General features: G+C 41.6%; 2 protein-coding genes across 4 annotated transcripts in view; one reads left to right on the plus strand and one right to left on the minus strand.

The window, feature by feature from the left end:
• Nucleotides 1-3,089: 3,089 nt before the first annotated feature.
• LOC135255380 (gliomedin-like) lies at nucleotides 3,090-10,607 on the plus strand. The gene is made up of 10 exons (XM_064336471.1): nucleotides 3,090-4,218; nucleotides 4,593-4,644; nucleotides 4,825-4,842; nucleotides 5,114-5,212; nucleotides 6,032-6,124; nucleotides 7,806-7,934; nucleotides 8,520-8,603; nucleotides 8,697-8,822; nucleotides 8,972-9,122; nucleotides 9,208-10,607. Exons 1-10 carry the CDS (start codon nucleotides 3,883-3,885, stop codon nucleotides 9,671-9,673), a joined length of 1,554 nt encoding a protein of 517 aa, XP_064192541.1. The 5' UTR covers nucleotides 3,090-3,882; the 3' UTR covers nucleotides 9,674-10,607.
• Nucleotides 10,608-10,625: 18 nt separating this feature from the next.
• Nucleotides 10,626-25,241, minus strand: part of LOC135255379 (dmX-like protein 2) — a 40,179-nt gene continuing 25,563 nt past the window's right edge. For 2 of the 3 annotated variants that reach the window (XM_064336468.1, XM_064336467.1), the window contains exons 29-45: nucleotides 24,867-25,115; nucleotides 21,644-21,828; nucleotides 21,068-21,201; nucleotides 20,671-20,756; nucleotides 20,341-20,542; nucleotides 20,115-20,232; nucleotides 17,712-17,762; nucleotides 17,172-17,258; nucleotides 16,928-17,049; nucleotides 16,434-16,572; nucleotides 15,735-15,795; nucleotides 15,435-15,562; nucleotides 14,412-14,489; nucleotides 14,083-14,174; nucleotides 13,801-13,853; nucleotides 13,195-13,412; nucleotides 10,626-12,239 (exon numbers count right to left, since the gene is read on the minus strand). In XM_064336468.1, coding sequence (XP_064192538.1) covers nucleotides 12,030-12,239; nucleotides 13,195-13,412; nucleotides 13,801-13,853; nucleotides 14,083-14,174; nucleotides 14,412-14,489; nucleotides 15,435-15,562; nucleotides 15,735-15,795; nucleotides 16,434-16,572; nucleotides 16,928-17,049; nucleotides 17,172-17,258; nucleotides 17,712-17,762; nucleotides 20,115-20,232; nucleotides 20,341-20,542; nucleotides 20,671-20,756; nucleotides 21,068-21,201; nucleotides 21,644-21,828; nucleotides 24,867-25,115 — 2,213 coding nt within the window. In that variant the 3' untranslated portion in view covers nucleotides 10,626-12,029. The remainder of the gene's footprint in view (nucleotides 12,240-13,194; nucleotides 13,413-13,800; nucleotides 13,854-14,082; nucleotides 14,175-14,411; nucleotides 14,490-15,434; nucleotides 15,563-15,734; nucleotides 15,796-16,433; nucleotides 16,573-16,927; nucleotides 17,050-17,171; nucleotides 17,259-17,711; nucleotides 17,763-20,114; nucleotides 20,233-20,340; nucleotides 20,543-20,670; nucleotides 20,757-21,067; nucleotides 21,202-21,643; nucleotides 21,829-24,866; nucleotides 25,116-25,241) is intronic. The other variant, XM_064336470.1, reaches the window with a different exon arrangement.

The raw sequence follows: 25,241 nt of genomic DNA on the forward strand, positions 1-25,241 counted from the left end.
CAATCACCTGGATTTTCTAATTTAGCACAGTTCTTCAGCCAGGAGGTAGAAGTTATTAGTGAAATCAGCTGACTGAGTTCATTGGTGGATGAAACACACGGCAGGACTTTCACTTTCTGACCCCGGGACTCTCTGCATAAAGTGAAGTCAGATAGTTGACAGAAGGAGGTTTCAAAGCCTATCCTTTTGTTTTCTATTTATATGTTCATCTTGAGGGTAACATAGTGGTGCAGTGGATAGAATTGTCGCCTACAGCAAGAAGGTCCCTTGTTTGAAGCATCTCCTGTTACTCCGGTTTCTTCTCACAGTCTTAAGACATTCCATAGATATGAGTGTATCCTGCAATGGATAGGTGACTTGTCCAGGGTGTATTCCTGCCTCTTGCCCAATGCACGCTGAGATAGGCTCCAGCACCCTCGACTCCCCCCCACCCCTTTAAGGACACCAACCTGTTAAATAGTCCTTCAAGAATTAATAAAAGGGAAAAAAAATATAAAATGGCGAAATCTCCCTCCTCTCTGATCTTCCCTGAGATGGCACAAAGGATAGAGCCAGCCCTGCTCAAAAGTAAAATCAAAAGTTAGTACTTTCAAGGTGAGAGAAATTAAAAATACATACATTTTTACCAAAGATTTTCTAGTCACCCAGAGCAACCAGATATGTCCAGTTGTATACTCACCATGATGCATGACAAATGTCGGAGAAGATATCTACAAGAATACACTTGTAGAGAACACAGTATTCTTTGGAAATATACTACCCATGCTCTCCACCTCTGCAGTAACGATGAGATGTTTACTCGAGCTTCTGTTCTTTGCCCTGCTGGCTTCAGGGCCCTCTGTCTTCCATCTCCCTGCTACTCCCCACCCGGCCATCCCAGCCACAGCTGAATATCGTTACTGTTGGTCAGCAGTTGTCAAAATGAAAACACAGCCAGCTGGAAGTCCAAATGAATTTGCAAGTGTAGGTGGTTACGAGGTCCTTTCACACAGTTTGTGCCAATTGCTGTGATGTATGAGAAAGCTGCCATCTAAGATGTTTCAAACAAGGGATGGCACATACATGCAAACATGTTTTCAGATGCACTTGAAGAGCTTATTTTCTATCTGGGTACTCACAACTAGAAATATGTGCTTACTATGCATAAAACAATATGTGCTTAGAATACACAATTCACATAATTAATGCAACTCACAACTTTAAGAGTGTGGGTTTGTCTTACAGACAAAATAAGACAAAAAATACTACTGTAATACAATCAGGCCTTTTCATATATTTACTCAAAATAGCTACAACTCCAATTCAGTCAGTCTGTCCTGTTGTCTTTCAGATAATAATCTTCTGCCTCAAAGGACCTCAAGGATTTTTCATAATAATACATTTTTTAAAAATCATAAAACTGTCTGTATTCTTGATATGAATGCTGAACCTAACCCTTTCAAATGATACATTTTTCCAAACTATTGTATTGCCTCAGATTAAATAAATGAGGAAGTAAATAATGGTGTCAGAAGAATGATTTCTCTGGGGGCAGAATGATACACACGCAATTAAGATTTTTCTGTCCTTGTCTGAATCCAATTTGCATATCACACATCACAAAATCCTTCAGAAGTTCTGATAATTAAAGCTATTTTTGAATTCAGAACGGGCTGACTATTCTGTGCTGCAATTATTTTGCTTCTTTCATGCCAACAGGAGTGTATGTTATCCTTGAACTGGTTTGCATGTCCAGCAGAACGGAACCCTTGTCATAGCTAGAGGGCTAATTGCTAGATATGTAAGGACATGACCCCAAGATATGCCATACACCATGCCTCTGTAGCTAGTGTATGTGGACGATTTGAGGACTCATTCTATATAAAACTTATTAATGAGACTTCTCATCAAATTGTCTCATTTGCTTAATTGTTTAAGCACAGCTAGAAAGTCGGAAACTCTCTACTGAAAAGTACTACACTTTAGCTAAGACTCACAAACATAATTATTTCATTTAAAAGGTTACTAAGTGGATATAGTTTGAAGTTGCTTGTTTAACCAAAATCTCTCACCATACTTTTTCATGAAGAACAGTAATAGAGATGCAATACACTTCCACTGACATATAGCTTGAGGGAAATAAAGTCAAGTGGGATTTTTTGGTGTCAAAGGTAACTGTACAATAGTAGAATTCCTGATGTCCTCCTGCAAAATGGAGTATTTTTCACCTCTGCCAAATTCTGGAATTGTGTCGTCTGAAATAAATGTGTTTACATCAACATGGGGAGATTGGAATATTTTCTCCAAATTTCTGTAGCATGATCCAAAATGCATGCCCTTCATAATTCCTTTTGTTTTAGATCTGTATATAATATGGATATACTGTATACTGTATACATACGGATATAATAGCAAGCTATTGGAAAAAGTATCTGAAATATAAAATCATTAAAAATCAACAAAATATTGTCTCCAAAACCAAGGGAGCATGCCTTCAGTGGCCCAGAGGTGCAATGCACAAAATGGGGTTAGGCTCAGGGTGAGGCAAGTTTGGGGTTATGTTTAGGACATGGGTTATTCTTTGATTTTGGATGAGGAAAAATGTCTCATTAGTGGGATGTCACACTACAGGCAAATATAGTACCATATTTTTTCAGTGAACTACGTTTTTCAAAATAAATCACTTCAAACACTTTATTGTGTTTCTTTTTTGAATTGAATATATTAAAATTGTTTTTCATCACTAAAAAAATCAAATATTAACAGAACAGCAAATGCTTGAATTAAGTAATATGGTTTAAATTACGGTTCAGCTAGGGTTAAGTTTAGGAAAATGATAAGTATGAAGGTTGAGGCAAAAAAAAAAAAAATCTACATATTTTTCAGTTAAATTATTTTTAAATTAATGACTTAAGCAAAAAATTCAAAGCTTTTCCCATTTAAATGGGTTAGAAATCATCTTTATTTAACTTCTATAATGATATAAATAAATTAAATATATTCGATAATAGTTATTATTGATGAACTGGCTCAATATTCAGGAGGTTATGCAGTGCTTCATTAGTCAGGCCCTGTTGAGTCTTATATCAAAAATGTGACCCATGATTTTTGGTCTGAAATCAGTGGCTATCCACTGTTCAAAGCTGTTAGTTACACTTGCACTTCGTACAATGTTAATGGTTGCATACTTACAATTTCTTCGCATAATACCATTTACGTTTGCGGCAAAAGTTAAGTATTTGATTAGTAAATGTACATTTTTTAGGGCAATGTAAATACAGCAGTAGGTTAATTGTGATATTGAAATTTAGCCTGACAGTTGAAACAGTACACAAATCCTTGTTTTTATACAAACTGTATTTATTAAATATGCAATTCAAAATCTATTTCCATAACTATAGGGTAAGATGGTTTATATATCACCAGGACAAGATTGTTGACAACAGATGAGGTGGTGTTTTGGTGCTGTTGTGTTGGTGAGAGTGGAAGTTGAGTGCTTTTGTTGGTAAGAGACATTGTATTGGAGGCTTGCCTGAGGACGATATCCCTCTTAGCTTCTTCCACCTCAACAACTTCTCTGTGAATATGTGAATTGTGTCAAAATCAGCCCACAGCTATATTCCCAGTGCAGATATGGAGGCTTCTGCATATAAATAAGGTGGGTGCATGAATAGAGAGCTTTTTCCCTGAGGAAAGTTGGACAATGCAGAAGTCTGCTTGGTGTCTTGGAGAACGAGGGTTGCATTTACTGAAGTAGGGCATCTCACACACACAACAGCCTGGAAAGATTTCAGAGATTTTATTACGTATTAATATTGCCTGCTTTGGTGAACTGGGATTCTGTTAGTTTCCAAAGGACGCTGCGTTAAAACACTAATTTGATATAAGTGGGAGAAATACAGCATGAGGGAGACTAGCCCTAGACTGACCTGGAAGCTGCAAGTGCTGCTATTTGGGACTTGCTTGCTAACTGTGCTCAACTCTGCCGGGCTACTCGTCGTGTTCATCCGTCAGGTGCGACTGGGCTCACTTCTCTCCGAGCTGGATGACCAACTGGAGGAGCTGTCGGAGACCTCGATGGTTGAGTTTGTGTCCGAGGTAGCTCGCAATCCGGACCTGCGGGCGGAGCGCTTCGAGTACTCGCGGAACAAGCGTAGCCATGGGCGTGACCACATACAGGAGCTCAATCGAGTGGAGCAGAATGACATGATGATGATGATGACCTACTCCATGGTTCCAGTTCGTAGATCTTTTTAATCTTTTACTCGACATTAATTTTGTATCCATATTGTTTTAAAGATGTGCAGCCTAAATACAGTTTTAACTAGGCTTTGCTATCACATTGATTGGCCTAACACTAATTTGATTGCATTTTTATTTTGACATTCAAGTTAATCCAAAGTCTATATTGGATTTCTGTGAGACTTCAAATTGACCATGCATTTTATTTTACATATCCTGGTATTGTTTCTGCTTTGTGTTTTACCAATGCAGTTAGGGTTAGGGTTAACTAATATATAGCCTATTTGCTTGTCTATCATACAGTATGTCTTGTATAGCTGAAGGTTGGTTTGCTTTTCATGTGTTTTGCTCATAAGTTACTTTTTTTATAGGTCAAAGTCTTAGTAGACCTCTGTAACAGCACAAAGGGCGTTTGCCTGACAGGTATGTGGCAAAGTGTTCTTATATATGAATTTATTTTCTTTCATCAATAATCATTCAGTTATAAACTTTTTTGTCAAATATGAGAGTTAACATTTTGAAAAATACAGCTTGATGTATGGATAGAAATCCCTTTCATAAAAATATAGTGATGAGCTCTGATTGTGCTGTCTCTTGATACAGGGCCTCCTGGACCTCCTGGTAAGAACTCAACAGATAAACTTTAAAAGCATATTCACTGTTACAACTACAAAAATTAGCACAGGCTATGAATGCAAATTGACACCATGCATCGCTCATCTTATACAGTTACATTACATTACATTTATTTAGCAGACGCTTTCATCCACAGCGACGTACAAAAGTTGCACTACAACTGGAACAGTGTGGACTACAGTAAGTGCCAAGACATGTCTAAGTAGGAGCCCGTCTCCATACAAAGTAGTCTAATGCCTCTTTATTTGAACTGAAGGCTTGCCTGGCTTGGATGGAATACCAGGGTACAATGGAACAGATGGAATTCCAGGCCTGAAGGGGGACCCTGGCACTGAAGGAAAGAGGGGGAAAAGAGGTAAGGTTTTAGTGGAGCTGCCCATTTTCTGTCTGTAAATTCAGGACATTGATTATTAAACTGTTAAATTAGGTGCCTCTGTGTAATAGGGCACATATCCCAGATTCACATTTGTGCCCTGGTGGCCTAAATCAGAACAAGCTTCTTTTCATTTTGTGAAACCAGTGTGTGGCCATGCCATTATGATTAGATAATGTACCACCATTTTGACAGACAGTGCAGGTACAGTGCAGAGAGAGAACATATTATCAAACGTGGGCAAAGCTTACAATTTGGTGCAGTCATGCAGTAGCAGTAACCAAGATGCACAGAGCCATTCTGTCCTCAAACAATGCATTTCATGAATATGTTTTAGATGGATGAATGAATGGACATTGTTTCTTGGAAAATTTCAATAAATGCCTGGCTTCTAAAAAATCTCATGATGCAAAAGCTGAAAAGTGGACAACTTGGGGGAGAAAATTTTCCAGATATCTTTAGGATTGTTTATAATTTATTCTTTTTAATCACTGTGTATCCAGGCCACCAGAAATCTAAAAAGAATTTCACAGCGACAACATTTGGATAGTGTTGCCAATAAAACAGTGTTGAGGATTATTAATCCTGGATAACAGACCCAGTGTCAAAACTTTTATCCGTTAACAGTCCTACTCTTTCAAAAGTGCAATTAAATTTAATCATCCTTTTATCTGAAAGATGGCACCCACTCACCGAACAACCCTGCATAAAGAAAGCCTGCCTTTAAACTGCTCATAATTCCAAAGGGCTATAATACATTACATGCATTGGATGAAATATATATTATTTCTGGTGAGAAAGGTGAGAAAGGAGATCCTGGAGAAAAAGGTGAGAGGGGAGATCATGGTCCTCCAGGACTGAAAGGAGAACCTTCCAATGATATCATTTTAGAAGGTAAGAACATCACCAGCACAGGGGAACTTTCATAAGTAGAAAAATTCCCAGAATTTATATCTTTTCTACATTTATTATTGGCATATAATCAATATATTTCTTCACTTTAGTGCCCTTAAAATCAATTCAGTTTATAAAAGTGCAAGAGGCAAATGACTGGGTGGTAATGTGTTTCATTTAAGAACTGGAGGGGTATGATTTTTGTGGAGAATCATCCTACATTTAGCAGATTTATCCTTCTGGAAAGGTCCACCAGGTCCAAAGGTCCACCAGGTCCGGTTAGGGTTAGGGTTAGGGTTAGGGTTAGGGTTAGGGTTAGGGTTAGGGTTAGGGTTAGGGTTAGGGTTAGGGTTAGGGTTAGGGTTAGGGTTAGGGTTAGGGTTAGGGTTAGGGTTAGGGTTAGGGTTAGGGTTAGGGTTAGGGTTAGGGTTAGGGTTAGGGTTAGGGTTAGGGTTAGGGTTAGGTTAGGGTTAGGGTTAGGTGTTAGGGTTAGGGTTAGGGTTAGGGTTGGGGAGTTTAGGGTTAGGGTTAGGGTTAGGGTTGGGTTAGGGTTAGGTGGTTGGTAAGGTTAGGGTTAGGGTAGGTTAGAGGTTAGGGTTAGGGTTAGGTTAGGGTAGGTAGGGTTAGGGTTAGGGTTAGGGTTAGGGTTAGGGTTAGGGTTAGGGTTAGGTTGGTTAGGTAGGGTGGGTAGGGTTAGGTTAGGGTTAGGTAGTTAGGGTTAGGGTTAGGGTGGTAGGGTTAGGGTTAGGGTTAGGGTTAGGGTGGTTTATATTAGTAGTTAGGGTTAGGGTTAGGGTTAGGGTTAGGGTTAGGAGCTAGGGCTAGGGCTAGGAGCTAGGAGCTAGGGCTGGAGCTAGGAGCTAGGAGCTAGGAGCTAGGAGCTAGGAGCTAGGAGCTAGGAGCTAGGAGCTAGGAGCTAGGAGCTAGGAGCTAGGAGCTAGGAGCTAGGAGCTAGGAGCTAGGAGCTAGGAGCTAGGGTTAGGGTTAGGAGCTAGGAGCTAGGAGCTAGGAGCTAGGAGCTAGGAGCTAGGAGCTAGGAGCTAGGAGCTAGGAGCTAGGAGCTAGGAGCTAGGAGCTAGGAGCTAGGAGCTAGGAGCTAGGAGCTAGGAGCTAGGAGCTAGGAGCTAGGAGCTAGGAGCTAGGAGCTAGGAGCTAGGAGCTAGGAGCTAGGAGCTGGAGCTAGGAGCTAGGAGCTAGGAGCTAGGAGCTAGGAGCTGAGGAGCTAGGAGCTAGGAGCTAGGAGCTAGGAGCTAGGAGCTAGGAGCTAGGAGCTAGGAGCTAGGAGCTAGGAGCTAGGAGCTAGGAGCTAGGAGCTAGGAGCTAGGAGCTAGGAGCTAGGAGCTAGGAGCTAGGAGCTAGGAGCTAGGAGCTAGGAGCTAGGAGCTAGGAGCTAGGAGCTAGGAGCTAGGAGCTAGGAGCTAGGAGCTAGGAGCTAGGAGCTAGGAGCTAGGAGCTAGGAGCTAGGAGCTAGGAGCTAGGAGCTAGGAGCTAGGAGCTAGGAGCTAGGAGCTAGGAGCTAGGAGCTAGGAGCTAGGAGCTAGGAGCTAGGAGCTAGGAGCTAGGAGCTAGGAGCTAGGAGCTAGGAGCTAGGAGCTAGGAGCTAGGAGCTAGGAGCTATATAACATATTGCTATTTTTGTGGAGAATCATCCTACATTTAGCAGATTTATCCTTCTGGAAAGGTCCACCAGGTCCAGAGGGTCCTCCAGGTCTTCCTGGTCCTGTTGGTCCCCCAGGCCCTCCAGGGCCCCCAGGGCCCCCTAGGAACAGAAGCCACAGGGCAACCCTGCACTCAGTCCGGAAGACTCTGGGTGAGTGACGTCCTACTTCCTTCAGCTGAAGGCACAGACAGGCAAATAAATGAATTAACTTTGTTTTTAAAATTTATATTCCCCAATTTTTCCTAAACTGGAAAGCCTGATCACAGCTTTCAACCTGTCCCATTGCTGTACCATGCTCCAAAAATGCAGAAGATTGCAGACTAGCACATGCATCATATAAACATATAGTGAACCAGCATTTCCTTTCACTCTATGGTCTTCTACATATGCTGGAAAACTAAACTAACACACTAATGCTGGGGCAGGCAGACTGTAGAGACTTAATTGATCAGGAAAGACATTTGTGTATAAGGAGCCATGGATTACACTGCTAACTTTAACCTTCCTTTGATGCATGATGCTATAACCAACCATACACCACCGTGTGTGGTTGCTGGTTAACATTGACACTGGAATGATCTGGATTTGACTCTCTTCCTATGGGTTTTTAGTGCAACTGGACAATACTGTTATAATAAAGCATCTTGTGTATATACACAACAGGCGCAAGATGTATCATATAACTGTTAAGATTCTATAGAGGTTAACTGAATTTTATTTTAATTTTAATTTCAGGGTTGTCAAACGCTGTGCCAAATGATGACACCTTAGCTGTAAAAGTTGCTGGGCACATGAGGGAGCAACATTTAAAGAAATCTGGTATGAATTATTTGCTTAATCACTTGCTCTTAGATTTCAATTATCATTTGAATAATCTTTTGAAAACTGACTATGGCATTCATTTCCACATAGAATGCATCATCAAATCTGTGACCGGTGCAAGAAATGTGACCAAAATGGAGACCACATTTGGAACATGGATGCAAGACACGGCTCGACAAAATGATGAACGCATTTGGGTGGCAGAACATTTTGCAGGTCCCCCAGAAATTAATTGAATAAACCGACTCAGTTTCCATTTTTACACACATTGCATGTCATTGCAAGTGCAGCTCGAAATAGATTAGTACTTATTCTTATGCTAATCAGTCATGACCATAATATTGAGATATATCATCCCTCTGCAGGCCGTGATATGAAGGAATACGAAAACATCGCATCGTTCCAGAATAGCAGCAGCAACCGGATCGATGTCAGGAGATACTTTCAAGGATGTGGCCACATTGTACACAATGGCTCCATCTACTACCACATTGGAGGGACTTTCAAAGTTGGAAAGTATGTGCCTTATGCTATTGACACATTTGTAAGATGAGTGAACCCTGCTTCCCATATCTGATTCAATTTTCATTCCATACAACAGGTTTCACCTCCAAAACAAGAAATTGCACACCCTGGCAATTGATAACGCCCTGTACCAAAACAGGAGCTATCTCCTCAACAACTCCAAGACCTACTTCAAATTAGCGGCGGACGAAAATGGACTGTGGCTTGTATTCGCTTCAAGTGTGGACGAAAACATAATGGTGGCCCATCTGGACGAGAAGACGTTTTCAGTCATTAGATACATCAACACCACCTGCCCCAGATCGAAAGCGGGAAACGCGTTCATAGCCTGTGGAGTGCTCTACGTTACAGACACGAAGGATGCTAAAGTAACGTATGCCTTCGACCTCCTGAAAGAGAAACCTGTCAGTGTGAGTTTTGACCTGAGATCACCCAGCGGTGTGCTGGCCATGCTGTCCTATATTACAAAGAGCCGGCATCTGTATGCCTGGGACAGCAGGTATGTTAAGATATATGATGTGCATTTTTGGTCAGATGAATAAATCTGGTCACCAGTTTAATACAATCTGCAATTATTTTCAAATTGTTGTTAAATTGCTTTACGGTTGCAGGTAAAAGAATTTGTTCCCCCAGTTTTTCAGTATCAGTAACAGTTTTTTGATCCGTGTACTGCCATTTTATAGAGTAATTACTGTGTAATAATTTCCCATAGCGTAGGACAGAGGCATAAAATTATGTACTTGTATACTTTGGTTAGTTAAATAAGCATTGCAGTACTCTATGGAAATGTGCACCTAGCCATTTTTCAAAACCTGGGGCCTCATTTATAAAAGTCTGATGATAAAATTGTATCGTAAATAGTAGCTTACACAGAAAACCAAGACTAAGTAGTTATCCATAAAATCCCATTTTGGCATGGATATAATTGTATCTCTATGTAAAGTGTCTACTAGATGTGAGTGAATTACCTGCTGGTTATGTGGAGGTACTGCACGTTTGAGGGCTGTGAATAAGTGGGTTGTGTTTGCGCTTTAGGAATAACATTTAATTGATAATCAATTTTAGGCATGAAGAGAGCAAGGAATGTGGAAATACAACTTTATTTATAGTAAAATGGCTGCATTCTCAAGATGGGGTCATTGTAAAGCTAGTTAATACTAGTTAAAATGAAAGTTTATTTGAGATTTATAAATCACAGGTGCACATGACGGAGAACACCCATTTAAACCAACATAAGCAGCTTTTTTTGGTCTCAGTTATTTTTATAAATCAAGCGCAGGCACAGCTTAGGAAATGATCTTAAGATTACTTTTAAGTTTAAATCCACAAACCTTTTTATTAATGAGGCCCCCGGTATCAATTATGCTGAACTTGCTGGGAAAATGAAAATCTCCAAAAATACAGAACATTTCCTGTCTACACTTCCTGTGAATGAAAAAAAAGATAGCTGTCTTCTACCATCAATGCAAAAGAAAAGCATGGAACCAAAACAACTTAATGAAATAAAAATAATTTATTCGGCTTACAAAGGTAAAACTTTGACGATGATGGAACTACCTGCTCTTCCAGAGACTTGCACACATTTTGTTCACCTGCCTCATTGACACGGCATCATATGCTTTAGATAAATACACAACACAGACATTGAGAAGGACAACTCAGGCTGAACAGGTAAACACAGACAGCAGACGTGGTTCCAACCAGTTCTGACAAACACAAATCTGTTTAATGAATACAGTACATTTAACCAAAGTACAACTAATTCAGTTGGTATGATACAAACCAAAAAATAAAGAGAAAGCTTTTATGTTTGTACAAGCTGTTGTGGTACTTTATATTTATATTTATATATAGATGTATTAAAACTATTTCAAACTATTTACTACTTGGCCAAACAAAGCCAGACATTCATTTGTAACAGTTTCCTCTTTAATAGCATTTGTATATTTAAATAAAGTTTTATAGTGTCCCAAGATTTGAGTGCAAAGGTTCATTTTTATGGATAAATCATTAAAAAATAACACCAACCTCAGTAGTGCTACACTTCATCCCAGTCCACTAACACACCTTACATTCCTAATATAAAGGCAATAAGTTAAATACAACCACCTGCAAATAAATTAACAAAATAATAAGGAAAGAAAAAAGAAACGGAAGAGAACATTTTGCGCAAAACAAAAAGGAATGTTTCAAAATGTATATTTCAGTGCTTGGAAACACTTATCCAAGACCAACAAAACATAAAGGACATTTACAGTACTGTATATCTCTGTTCTGATAGGGCATCTCATAGCCGATGTGTCACTGATACAGGCATTTCAGTGCTGACAGCAGTAATGGTGGCATGTGCAAACAAAACAGTTTTCCCCTGCAAACCCCATTTTGGCTTACAAAGGACTATGTGCCATTTACTCCAACAGGAGCAGCGAATGAAAGTGAAGTAAATAAAAATGCAAACCCAACAACTCAATTCACGCTGGAAACCACTGACTTCATACAGAACCACAGTGCTGGTAAAGGATGCTAAAGAGTTTCAGCTGTGGGCACAAAATGACGACAGATACACTTAAAAAACTTTTTGCTTTGAGTAATTTTACAGAGCACTATCAATGACCTGTGATTGCACCGCTTTTACAAATACAGTACATGCATAGCTTTCCTATGAATACACTCTATAAGAGATTCTGGAACAAATTCAGCTTTTTTAAAATGACAGTCACTTTTCTTTTAAAGTCAAGTATGACGCTTAGCTTCTGTTTTTTTTTTAGGTCAGGCTTTGGGAAAAAATATTTACGGTAAGCGTCACTTTGTTGCAATCCACAGCGAAGGACACGTGAATGCTAACTGCTGAAAGCTTTTTTAAAAACTTTTCTCCTCCACTATTCGCACGTTTACAGTTTACAGGATGTCAAATATACTGGCCGGTATATTGTAGCGGTCGGGCAGGACCCTCATTTTCAAGGTGCCGTCGGCGCCGCAGGTAAAGATGCGGTTCCCGGGGCAGGTCTCCACCTGCATGACACCAGCGCCGATGTTGCGGAAGATGGACTGCTTGGCGTGCTCGGTGCTGAACGAGTGCATCAGACCGTGGCCTGTTAGCTTCCACACCTATGGAACAACAAGAGTAAACACTGAACTGTAAACCAGAACAGAAAAACACACAGACAATGTATTTCAATGTGGATAAGAAAAAGGTATACCATTGTGGTCTGTATATACCTTTAAATGACTTCAAATTCTTAGCTATATGAAATACACCCAGGGAAAATGTTTGAACACACCTTACTTTTATTGAGCAAAGGTTGTGGGTCCAATCCCAGGGGACCGCATATTGTAATGGGAATCTGACATGTGTAGGAAGAGATCTATGATATTTTTTTAAAGTTTTTTTTTGTTGCTAGTTTTGCAGAGTTCGTCGTGGAGAAAGGTTGGTGATTTAGCATCTGCCTTAGGTGATAACTCATGTCATAAACTCTCCATACATTTAGTAAATAGTCTAGAAATTATTATGTTAGTTTAGTGCATAATAAAACATTAGAGTAGGCAGTAGTGTCAGTTTGTTTGTGGCCTTCTTTTGAGCACTTTGTTTTTTTTATACAGAGAAGCAAATCTGATGCAGGAATCAGTGTTTTGTTTATTATTTTGGGCCCACCAGTCATTCTCTTTCATGTTCTGTGCACTTTTGGATTATGGCCTCTTGTCCTTTTCCCCTGATTGTTGACTTTTTCCCAGGACTGGTGGACTAATTTACAACTTTACAGCTACAACTTGTCTTATAATCAAGTAGTTTGGTTAAGGTCTATTTGCATTCGTGTTTCCCTCTGAGGTACTGAAATTAGTGCATCAATGTACAGTATAAGGCTCTGCATATCAGAATTCATTGCTAATACACACAGCTTCATACATTCATACAGTACTGTAATCCCAGTACCTACAGCACACTGGAATGACTGCTCTCTAGTAATAGTTTTGAATAGTCTTGTGCCTCTTCATGCCGTCTTTAGCGTTAGCCCCAGGACGACAACCCCAGGTGTGTAAATGCGTATCAGAATTCCCCCGTCACCTTCATGTTCCCTTCGGCGGACCCGGTGACGAAGAAGTCCTCGGTGGAGTCCAGCGCCAGGGCTTTGATGGCCGAGTCGTGGGCCTGAAAGGTGTTGAGGAGCTGCCTCTGCCGAATGTCGAAGATGCAGACGAAGCCCTTCCGGCCTCCCGAGATGATGAGCTGCTGCTTGGGGGCGTACTGCAGCACGGTGGCGCCGTTCTCGTGACAAGGGAACGCTGGAACGCGCAGAAAGCCTAACTGAATGCACGCTCAACGGGGCTGTAGCATTGCTGCAAATGAGCCTAGCATTCTGCCAAAGAGCCCATTATAATAACATTTAAAGTGCACTAAAACAAAAACCCAGGAGATGTGTCGGGTAGACCAAGTATTTATAGATCTGTCTTTAAAGGGGCAGAAAATAAGATATCCAACAAACCACTTTGTCTATGGTTTAGAAAAAAAAAAGAAAAGCACTTCTATTCTCCAGTGAGATACTGTGATTGAACATGCTGTATTTCTAAGATTAACTTCTGGTAATTCTGCAGAAAACAGTTCTAGCTGTAACATAAAATGCTTCCACATTTTTAAAACATCAAATAGGGTTATTTCAGGAAGATAACTTACCATGCACCAGGGTGTTATTTGGTGAAATAAGAGTGTCCCACAAGCAGACATTTCTGTAAAGTTCAAAGTAACAATAAATATTTACCTCTGACCCAACCAACCTCCACCCCCCCTCCAAAGTCTAATTTACTTAACTTAAGTTAATTAGACTTACTTATACTTAACTGAATTTTTAAAATGTACTTTACTTTAAAATATTTATTTCAAACGCTAAAAATATCAGAGTGAGGGTAGCAATGTTTTGCTGGTGCAGTAGAACCTCCATGCAGCTTCTGTAATCACCTGCAGTCGGTGGACTGGCCGGCTGTGGCAATCAGGCTGGAGGACGTGATGAAGGCGAAGTCGCCACAGGTCTTGCCGTGGCACTGCCAGCTCTGTGATCAGAGAAACAGGAAGGTGGAGCTGAGCCAGGTCTAGCACATAACCCAACGAAGGCCCGGAACAGCATCAACTTGCAGCTTGAAGGAATCCAGCTTCTAAATAATGCAGCTGAGCTACACAGTCTACAGACTCAATTAGCTCCACTTCAGTTTAATTATTCTAGATTCCGGCAAATCAAATCAGGCCAGATGGGTTCTTGTTTTCATTCTTCTGTCTGCTTCCCAACTTACCAAATAAGGTTTTGGGTTTGATGAAGTTTGGTTGACTTGCCAGAGGCTTAAGAACCCTTCGCCATCTGCAACCCCACACTGCAGAGAGACAAAAATGGATAGTTGTCTGATGGCCAATAAAAGCTACAACACACACTTGAACACATAAATTGTACTATATCAATAACAGGCCAAGAGACATTATAATAGAAATTTGGTAATCATACTGGATCTTATATTTTTGATGAATAGACACCTTCAGGAAATAAAACAAGCAGTACAAATGATAATGATACCAACACCAAAAAAAAAAAAAAATCCAAGAGAGAAGTTGAACATTAATGAAATTCATTACATTAAAGCTTTTTGGGTATATAACAACTATGCACCATTTTTTGTTTAAATACAATTATCTTGAGCCAACATTCACTCACTTGGTTTGTTGTAAAGTCTGGATTGCATTACTTGTAATTTATAATGAAAAATAATGTGATATCACTGCCCACTACTGCTACCAATGTAATAAAACAGCCAAATGCTGGAGGCAGAGAAAGCAGGCAATGAGAATAGTACAAGGAGCAGTGAGAGTCACTTCCAAACAACACAGTGTTTTTGATTTCCAGATGAGAGTTACACTTGTTCTTACTTGATTCTTACACAAACAGGGCATGAAATCCCACAATCACACAACTTCTTATTTTTCCAACATCTAATGATGTGAGCTGAACAAAACATGTTAAAAACATGTCACTAACAAAATCAACCAGCTTTACTACTGAGGAGCTTATGAATTTCCATTCAAAGAAATCATATTGTTAATTACTGTCACTGAGTGAACAGCAGCACAGCCAGCCTCCATCCAGAATGAAAACGTAAATGCAACGGAAAGGGCTAATTAATTCCGAAGGAAAGCAGCCAAAACACTCCACTGATACGCAGGAACACCAACAGCCGTTTGAACTCCTTCCCTCATTAATTAGTCCGGAAGCCAGCCGAAGTGAGATCGGCGCGTAAAAGGCGGCGTGCTAGGCAGGATCGGCCGACCTTGTTTCCTTGAGAGTTGAAGTAGAGCCGGGTGACCCTGGCGTTGCCCGCCTGGCGGAAGCAGATGAGCTGCTGGGGTCGATTCCACTCGAACATGCGCACACTGCCGTCCTGCGCCCCCGTCATGTCTGAAAACGCACCGCAAAACGCTCCATCAGCAAGGACGATGATGATAATACTAATACGACAATAACAGCCATTAACGCCATCGATGACTCATAAATGAAAATAACCACATTACTGCAAATACTGCCAAAACTACCGTTAGTAAACAATTACAGAAGAATCCTAAATACTTACAGTATTGGTAAATGGGATGAGAAGTCATTCTCTTGACATTGTTCAAGTTCCTTTTCATAATCTGCAAAACAATTTATTTATTTCTTACGGACTGGAGTTTGACACCGCTGAGTATGGCATTATAAATCAAATACGGGAATTGACAACAAATACAGACATAACATTTTTTTATATTCAGGCCACATATTATTTTTGTATTTGTCATAATTATACCACATAATAATACCATAGCAAAACTATTTGGATAGCGTCATCTATTAGTAATTTTTCAATGCTAAAATTTCTCCTACAATATAAAGAGTACCATGGTCATTTCTCTGAAAACATGTTCTGGCCAGACAACACTATTTTTAAATATTGTGATAAAATAAAAATATTACTGATTCCACTACCAAGGGGCAGTAGTGACATAATACTTCTGTTTGTTGTTTATAAATGTTTAATGCACAGCCACATGAAACAAAGAGATATGTCCATAAACAATCTTCCCAAGCAAACGTGAAATAATACCACTAAATTCCATGACAAACAGCTACAAATGCTCCCATCTAAAAACTTGACATGGAATTCCATAAACAAAAAAAACTTGGGTCCCTCTACTGGTCACACTGTGTAGTAACACCTTTGAATGACTCAGGTCAAAGGGTATATGGATTGTCTACAATTTCACCAGAGATTCTAATATGTCAAGACACGTACCACACTTCCACCCATGCTGGTTTGTCCAGTGCCAAGCCATGGCATGGACGAAGAGGCTGCCATCTGTGGGGGAGCAAAGGGCGGGGCGCTGGCCTGGGCAATGTTAGTGTGGGAGGAGCGGTAGTCCTGGTCATCAGAGCTGTGAGAAAGCATAGGAACACAGGTTAAACCAAATTTTCTGTGATTACTACCACAGAAACACAATTTAAACCAAATGATCAGCGATGGCTATCACAGGATTCACTCTACTGGTCTATTATCATGACCATGGGAATAAAGGTTTACTGTAACGGTCAGGATTATTTTTACAGAAACACAGGTTAACCATATTGGTCTGTGATTATTATCACAGCAAAACAAGTTCTCTATTATTCTGTGATTATTACCAAGGGAAAACAAGTTAACTCTATTGGTCTGTGTCCATTACCAATGGAACACGTTAACACTAATGTTCTGTGATAACTACAAGGAAACAAAAAGGCACTGGTGCGAACCTGCGGGACTCCTTGTCAACCTCCTCACCAATCCAAGTGTAGGGCTGGGCAGCCAGGAGAGAGGTCACGTCCACTTCCTGCACGTCATGGGTGGATGCCAGAACAATCTCATTCATGTTGACCTAGTATGGGAAAAAAAAGAGGAAGTTGAAATGGCACATCTGGCACCTCCTACTACCTGGCTGGTGTCACAGAGAGGCACGGATGCCTGAACTGCACGAGTCCGGGAAGATGCATACTGTACCTTGTTAATGGCGAACGCCATTATAATGTCCGACTCCTTGTGAACGATTTTCGCTTTGCCTCCCGGATAGCCAAGGTCCGCCTCCACCTGAAATAAACCACTCACATTGTAGCGCCTGTTGCCATTTCGCTCACCCACTGGTGTAGTGGAATCGCTCAACACAGGTGGAAAACAACCCATTGCCATGCATTCTGAAACCATGTGCCGCATCTTGTCAAGACGTTATAGCCGTTCCCTAAAGGCAGAGGAATTCTCGCGCTTCTGTGCGGACAGCCAGCCTTGCTGTACAGACATTAGCAAAACTTCACTGAAATAAAATGCACTTCCCTTTCAGTGTATGGTACCAGTTTGTTATTGGTGTTACAAAAAAGCCCCACTGGTAAGCCGTTTTAGTGATAGCAAGCATTGCTAACCGTATAGAATATTGCCTTAAAAGAATATATTTGCAGGAAATTGGGATATTATGAGTGACAGGGAACAGGAACCCAGAGCCTGAAGCAGGAGGCTACTGGTGGCCGGGTCACGGCAGGTGAATACTACCTTGTTGGATTTGCGATCTCCTGCTACACGGTCCACATGGTCTTCTACAGACTACACAGCACACCACACGGTCACAACACAAAACACATGCACAAACAACAGAAACATGAAATGAAAAAATGAAAAGGGTTCGCTGTGGCAGAGAACACAGACAATGGGCCGCGGGCTTCACACAGTATGAACACCAAATCCTTCACCAGCTGATACACGTTATATGCCGAGATTGTTCTGGTATGTATACTTACCTCTCACATCCAAAAAGTCACTTTGACAGCTTTACCTTCTTCATGCTTTATGTGATTATAGCACAGTGTGCTGGTGTATGTTACTGTATAAATGCTGGTAGTGTGGTATAGCTGGGCTTGTGCTGTAACAGGTTCAAATCCCCAATGGGGTATTGTCATTGTACCCTAGAGCAAGGAGCTTAAAACCATTGTTTCAGTAAAATATAAAAAGGATACTGTATTATGTTGTAAACTATGCTAACTAACTCTAGATAATGGTGACTGTAAAGAAATAAGGTCATAATTTAATGCAATTTAAATGCACCAAACATCCAGTTAAGAAATGATATACAGGCACTGCGGAAGTGTTCTCTGACTTAGTAAAACTAAGTATGATTTTATGTACTAAATTTATATATGAACAATTAAAAAAAAATTTGTTTTGTTCCTCTCCGTTGCTAGGATTTACTGTAAGTGCTTGTCGGGGTCTTTATGGTGTTGCATCCAAATGTGTCAAATAAACAGACCAGGAGCCTCATTTATAAATGGTGTGTACACACCAAAAAGATGTGTATGCCACTTTCCACAGATTTATAAACACAAACTAGACATAAAAACATCCGACTTCGAAACTGGAAACTCAAAGTAGTGAAATAGAGAGAAATGTCCTACAGACCCATTTCACTCAATACCTTATCACTTTATGTAAAACTGCACATACTTTGAATAATCATATCCCTGTCAGAGAAAATCCTAGGCCCAAAACATTTTCGTTTTTTGGTGCTAGTCTGAAAGTCTATATTTGAAAGTTCATATTTAAGCATCGACACTGTCCGAAAATGATAATATTTCCGGTGACACCTCCCATGTTTTACATTCAGAGTTTCAGCTTATGGCTTCAGGGAAGCGGTACAGAGTCCCGCAGTACAGACACATAAGATTATCTTTTATCCCAGAATCCACTCAAATACTGAATGCGAGGCCCAACAATGTAATTTAAATTTGATGGTGTGGGGTATGATTATTAATGCGCATGTAATATCTGTATGTTTTGTGTGGACGTATCTGTCTTCCATCTTCACACCTTCTGTACGTGAAACTGTGTCGTTTTAAGATGCAAGATAAATTTCTGTGTAGTCTGACAATAAAGTATTATCACATCATATTGTATTTTGAATAATGTCTCATCACAGACAGATAAGCGTCATTACTCAAGTAACCGCAACAATTATTATGAATTTTTGGCTACGGTAGTCTAACCGCATGAATCTTTGCATTCGCTTAAATGTCTGAGCACTTCTTCCAAGTTCCTGAAATAGTTCAGCTGCTGTGACAAGCTACTCCACAAATTTCCTTTTATTGGTTATGCCACAACTATTTCCACCAAGCAATACAGCCCGTCTGGCCTCTTCCTCTGTAACGAGCGTCTAATTTTACACTCCGTGAATTTTCTCTTTGTTGCTTTGCGGTCTGACTTCTCCACTCTCCCTCCACTGGAACGGAAAGCTGATTTATATGCATATCATATTCACAATGGGCATTAACCATAATGGGTGTTAACCATTTATGGTTTTTAAGTTGTGGGAGTTAACGGGGTGAGATACTAGGCCCGTGCACGTACGCAAAGTTTCAAGCAGATTGCGATTTACAAACAGAAAAATTGTGCGCACTTAAATAAGCGTACGCACGGATTTATAAATCAGGATATCTCTGACCGTATGCCCTTTTCTTCTTTTGTGCGTATGCAGCATTTTAGTACGAGATCTATGCAGAGTTTTATAAATGTGGCCCCTGGTCTGCACAGGATAAGGTTTTATTACTACATTAAGCACTGGCTATGCCGCATGCCTCTATTAAATCTATCCAACATGCACCTTCCTAGACAGCAAGAGTAGAATTTAATGTTGTGTCGTCTCATTTTTTACAAAACATTAAACACTCAGCCATCAATGGAGTAAACAAATACATTTGCAAGGAACAAACATGCTTTAAATTCATAGATGAAATGATAAAGCACATTTCCCTGGGTTTCAAGAAAGGTTAAAGTCTCTGAACACAACCATGTCGGAACAATACAAATGAAAGCAACTGAATGGCAACCGGCGTATGCTTATTTGGGTGGGAGTCATGTGCAAAATGAGTCAGACAGGTAAGTTCAGGTTTGATTTTGCGCCTTTACCTCACTCTGCTTCCTCTTCTTGGTGAAAATGTAGCGAATCAGAGTCTCTTGCAGAATTTCCTGTTTGACCAGAAAGTGCCACAGCCGCCTCACAGGAAATGATAGGTGATTCTTTGTCCTGTGTCAGCAACGCAAACACGCTAACATTAGCACACAGCGCACAACCATTAACATGGCATGTGCTGGCTCTTGGGCCCTTTCTAGGGGAGGCGACTGTGCGACATACTTGAAGGGCGTGTTCTCAGGCTCCAGCATGGCTTTGTGCCTCAGGATGGCTGGGCCTCCCCCTGTGCCGAGGTCAGCGGGGTAGGTGTGTATGTAGTTGGGCGGAGGGCCATCAAACTTGTTCATCTTCTCCAGCAGTATCTGCTCCCAATTTTCCATCGTCTTCACCACCGCATTCACCAATGGGGAGGTGACTGGCAAATCTGAAATTCACAGGGCAGAGGCAAATGAGAAAAAAAAGTGTCCATACTGCAGATATACAGGATGAGAATACCCGAGAAGCCAGACAGAGGAGAAGGTGGCACACTACCAACTAATGAAGGAACAATACCTGGAAAATCCAGCCCTGTGAGAGGGAGGAAGCCCTTGACATTGTGGAGAGCCAACTTGACCATAACCAGACGTATGAGTGCCCAACTACAGGGAAGGAAAAAGAAAGAGAACGCTATGTGAAAAATCTAATTGCCAAATCCCTGTGCTCATGGCCCGCTAAATCCAAAACCTGATCTAGAGCATATCTGCTATCCCCATCACCTCCTTCCTGAAACCAACCAATCATTGCATTTTCTGCAATTCCAGTCACTGTTATGTATTACAGCGCAATGCTCACCAAGGGCAAAACAAGACAGACAGAGGAGCTAGTACAGCTAGCTACATACACAACTAAAGCAGATAAAAAATGTGCTAGAGGACTGTGGGGAGGAAGAGGAGAATAACGCGCCATGGACCTGTATGAATTTGGATCGCTGTGCTCCGTGACCTGGGTGTCAGAGAAGAAGGCGTCATCATCATCCTCGTCGTCGCTAGGCCCACTCTCGTCCGAGTCGTACAGGGCTCCACTATCTGAGAGGGGCAGGAAGGGCTGTGGGAGACACAACGGCAAGCCTGGTCAGGATAACCAAATACGATTAGACATTACGACCATCATCATTAGCATAACTGTAAATGCAGATTAACAGACTGTTTTATGAGAACGCTACATTAGAAATCGCTCTGGGCAGTAGCTAAAATGACGAGCTTACAGTATACGGGCCGAACGACCTTCTCTTACCATCAGAAAACATGATATTAAGCCGCTACCTCACAACTCAACTAATTTAGATGGAAGAAAGACAGACCCAGTAACAGGAGCTTCAGTCACTCTTGGGGAGACATAACAGTGAAAAGATTTTAAAAGTTTTCTTTTAAAACAATATTTACATTTACACTTCCATTTCACCCAAGAGTGGCTGAAGTTCTTGTACTATGCTCCGGTAATAAATCATTCTCATGTTGCTGTTAAAGGACCAGGGCCCCTCCCATACTTTGGCCACAAAGTAGTCCCACATGCTGAGCTCTGGCGGGATGAACTTCTCCCTGTACATGGGTCTCTCCGCTGGGACGGGCGGGGGCGTGGCCGGCGTCTCCTTCACGGGCCGTCCAGGGACCAGCATGCGCATGTTAAACCTGCGGCGGTGCTTGTCTACGTCCTCCGCTGGGGGTGGGGGCGCTACAGGCGGCAGGGGGGATATCATTATTATTACTTCACTGCAGGGCAGTATGGCTATGGTTAAGGATGGAGGGGGAGAGACGGAAAAATATTAAAACTAATATAGAATGAAAAATGACAAGGCAAGGAGGAAATGATAGTATTATGAGAAAGAGAGAGAGAGAGAGAGAGAAAGAGAGAGAGAGATAAGAGCATTATTAAGGAGACAGAGGGGGGAAGATAAGAGAATAGGACTATTACTGGGGGAGGGAAGAGGGCGGACGTACCTAATAAGGGAGAGAGATAGTGAGAGAGTAAAGAGCATTGAAAAGGGAGGGGGAAAATATGTTTGTTACTAAGGTGGAAGAGAAAGAGGAGAACGATTATAACAGTATAACACAAAACAATTATCATGAAATACAGGGGGAATATAAAAATGTTATTAAAGAGTAGCGAGCTACAGAGAGGAGAGATAGAGGGAAAGTGAGTGCGTAACCAAGAGAAGTGAAGGAAGGAGTGTCCGTGAAACAGAAAGAAGGACAGATAGAGGGAAGAAGAGAATGACAATGCCCAAATTTAGTAAACAAAGGTTTGACTTCTGACACAAACAAACGTGCGCCCAAACAGAATGACTGGTTGCCTCTGGAATGGAAGCTCATTTGGAAAGCATAGTCAGAGGCCATAAACATTTAGTAGAAGCGGCATTTATAATGAGAAAGAGGAACCGCTCAGCTTTCATCATCGTCTGGGGCTTGAATGGGGGGCGGGGGGGCAGGCAGGGAGGGGGTAGAAAATAAATGAGTCATACTTACAAAACAAATGAGCATGATATTCAGAGTGTTTCTTGTTAATTGCACATACTCATTCAGCCCAGGAATGCACGCTTGCCTTTGAATACTTCCTAATTTCGTCATCGACATTTTTGGACTGAATTACTTGGTGAAAGGTAACAGTGCGCCAAATCACGTCATCTTCAACGAAAGCTGTCAGTTTCTCTGCATGGTACCCCTTTCCTGAAGAACTCTTCATAATTTATGAGAAAACACCAATTAAGATTTCTTGCCCTGAAGGGTGAGTCAGAGCTTTCTCCATTGATCTTCTACAGTAGGAGCTGGCACGGCAAAAAGGTGGAGACCACATGCAAACTCACACACGTATACACAAACCTTCACTGATATCCTGGGTGACTATCTCAGGAACCACTGTGGCCAACCATCACAGTCAGAGACAAAACAGAATGAAAATCCAAAGGATTACACATACACACAAATGAACACACCACTGGACATGATCAGCACTTGCACAAAAGGATGATAACTGCCATACATATAAATATTGCACCATGGAAAAAATGGTTTCTAAAATGATAAAAAAATAATTTGTTGATGGATCAACTTGGCAGAGTAAATGTACTGTCGTTTTTTGCGCTAAACAGCAAATGAATCATTCAGATAAACTCCCTGTCTAAGTTGAACAGTGCCACAACCAACAATGTGATCTTCAGAACATCTAAATCTATTGTATGCTAAGTAAATAGTAACCATGGTAAAACGCTGCTATCAGTGCTCTATAATAGGAAGAGGGGATGTGAGGTTGTGGCGGATTGGCCAAAGGGACAGAAGCATCGAGGGTGATCATGCGCTTATGACTGGGGCTGTTGGCTCTTCAAGGGTTTATGAAACAATTTCTTAAAGCCTTTCAGCAGAGTCTCAATTCTCTACAGTGCTGAAGGGCAGAACATTAACATTTAGACGGATAATTCCCATCAACTGCTTGACATTTATATTTGGGTTCATCTGGGATCCAGCTTTAAAACACAAACACAAGGCTTCCCGGGCACAAAGAGAGCTGTGAGGGAGGCAGTGTCACAAGAACACGAAAAGGTCTTATGCAAACCGAAAATTCAAAACAACCGTGACAAAAATCATCCTTTTGTGCAGTGTGCTCATTATGCTAAAATATTCTGTGTGCACCGCCTGCAATGTCCACAGCCTTGTGAAACATTGAAAGCTCTTTGTGGTACAAACGACAGAAATCTCATGCAAGATTTCAACTGAGCCATCAGCCAAATTTGTACCAGCATCACATCCCCAGCCAAACTGCCAGTGGCTGGAACCACAGACATTGAAATGTAATGTCTAAGGGTCCAAGCATGGGACCTTGCAAACACACAACCGTGCTATTGCATTCCACTGCTAATTTTCAACTCACTGACAACCACTTGTCCACACGGAAAAAATCTTCATGAACACTGCCTCGCAATCCCGGCTGTTTTAAGCAGTGACATGACTGCAGCACTACCAAATGGCAATTTCACCTCAGATGGCTAGCAGTAAACACTGAGATGATCAATGTGAGTCAGCCCAGCATCGTGCTGCGACTATGCGCAACCATAATGGGCTGGTGATCTCATTTAAGCCACTTACTAAAGGGGCTATAATCTATTTTTGTAATGCTCAGCTACAGACATGTCAAACACAGTTAAAATGACAAAATAAAGAATGACAGTGGAACGTATACCTGATTTAGACCCAGAAAGCTGCTCTCCCCGACCTTCTGAATCCACATTAAGTTTAACAGCTGCATTTCCGACAAATGAGCACAATGAAACGTAAGAGGCAAAAAAAAACAAAATCTCAAAACAGCGGACTTAAACACAGCAAAAACACAGCAACACAAAAGAAAAGCAAGGACAAACACAAAAGCCCTTTTCTTTTCTTAATAAAAGAAAGGGATTTTTCCCCCCTACCAACCTCAGAAAGACAGGTTCCATTTCCATGAAATACAGAGAGAACCAGAAAGTAAATTTCATGGGGCGAGAGAAAAGTGCACTGCAACCCAGTATGTCATTACTCACGACCGGGCTGAAAGTCAGTGATTTCGCTGACGCCCGTGGGGGCAATCAGAGGGGCCTGCTGCTCGCTGGGAGCAGGCGTGCTTTGCTCAGTGCCCTCTGTCTGAACTGCCTCAGCTGTGAGACGCAAAGATCGGGTTACACCGTCCCTGGAACAGACTCCTAGCAAAGCACACATGAGCCAGGGCACACACAGTCGCAGTACCTGGCGCGGCCTCCGGGGGGCGCTTGGGCCTGATGATTAGCTTGGCCCCTCCCCCGAACACGGCGGCCCACATGCGGGTGTTGAGGGGGTGGGCGGCCAGTCGAAAGAGCTCGCTGCTGGAGAGCGTGCCCAGGCCGTGGATGAGCAGGCTGAGGTAGACCGCCACCACCGCCTCGCACAGCATCACGTTCAGCTTGGGCTGGTCCTCTCCCTGCGCCGACGCCACCAGGCTGATGAGGGAGGAGACGCCTGTGGACACACACGCAGGCACACACACACACATGCACGCACGTGTACGCACACGCACACACAGAACAAGACCAGGTTAAAACCTAGTATATGGCTGGACCTAACACACATGATCCGGCCAACCAA

The sequence above is a fragment of the Anguilla rostrata genome, chromosome 5, assembly GCF_018555375.3.
Source record: "Anguilla rostrata isolate EN2019 chromosome 5, ASM1855537v3, whole genome shotgun sequence".
Lineage (NCBI taxonomy): Eukaryota > Metazoa > Chordata > Actinopteri > Anguilliformes > Anguillidae > Anguilla > Anguilla rostrata.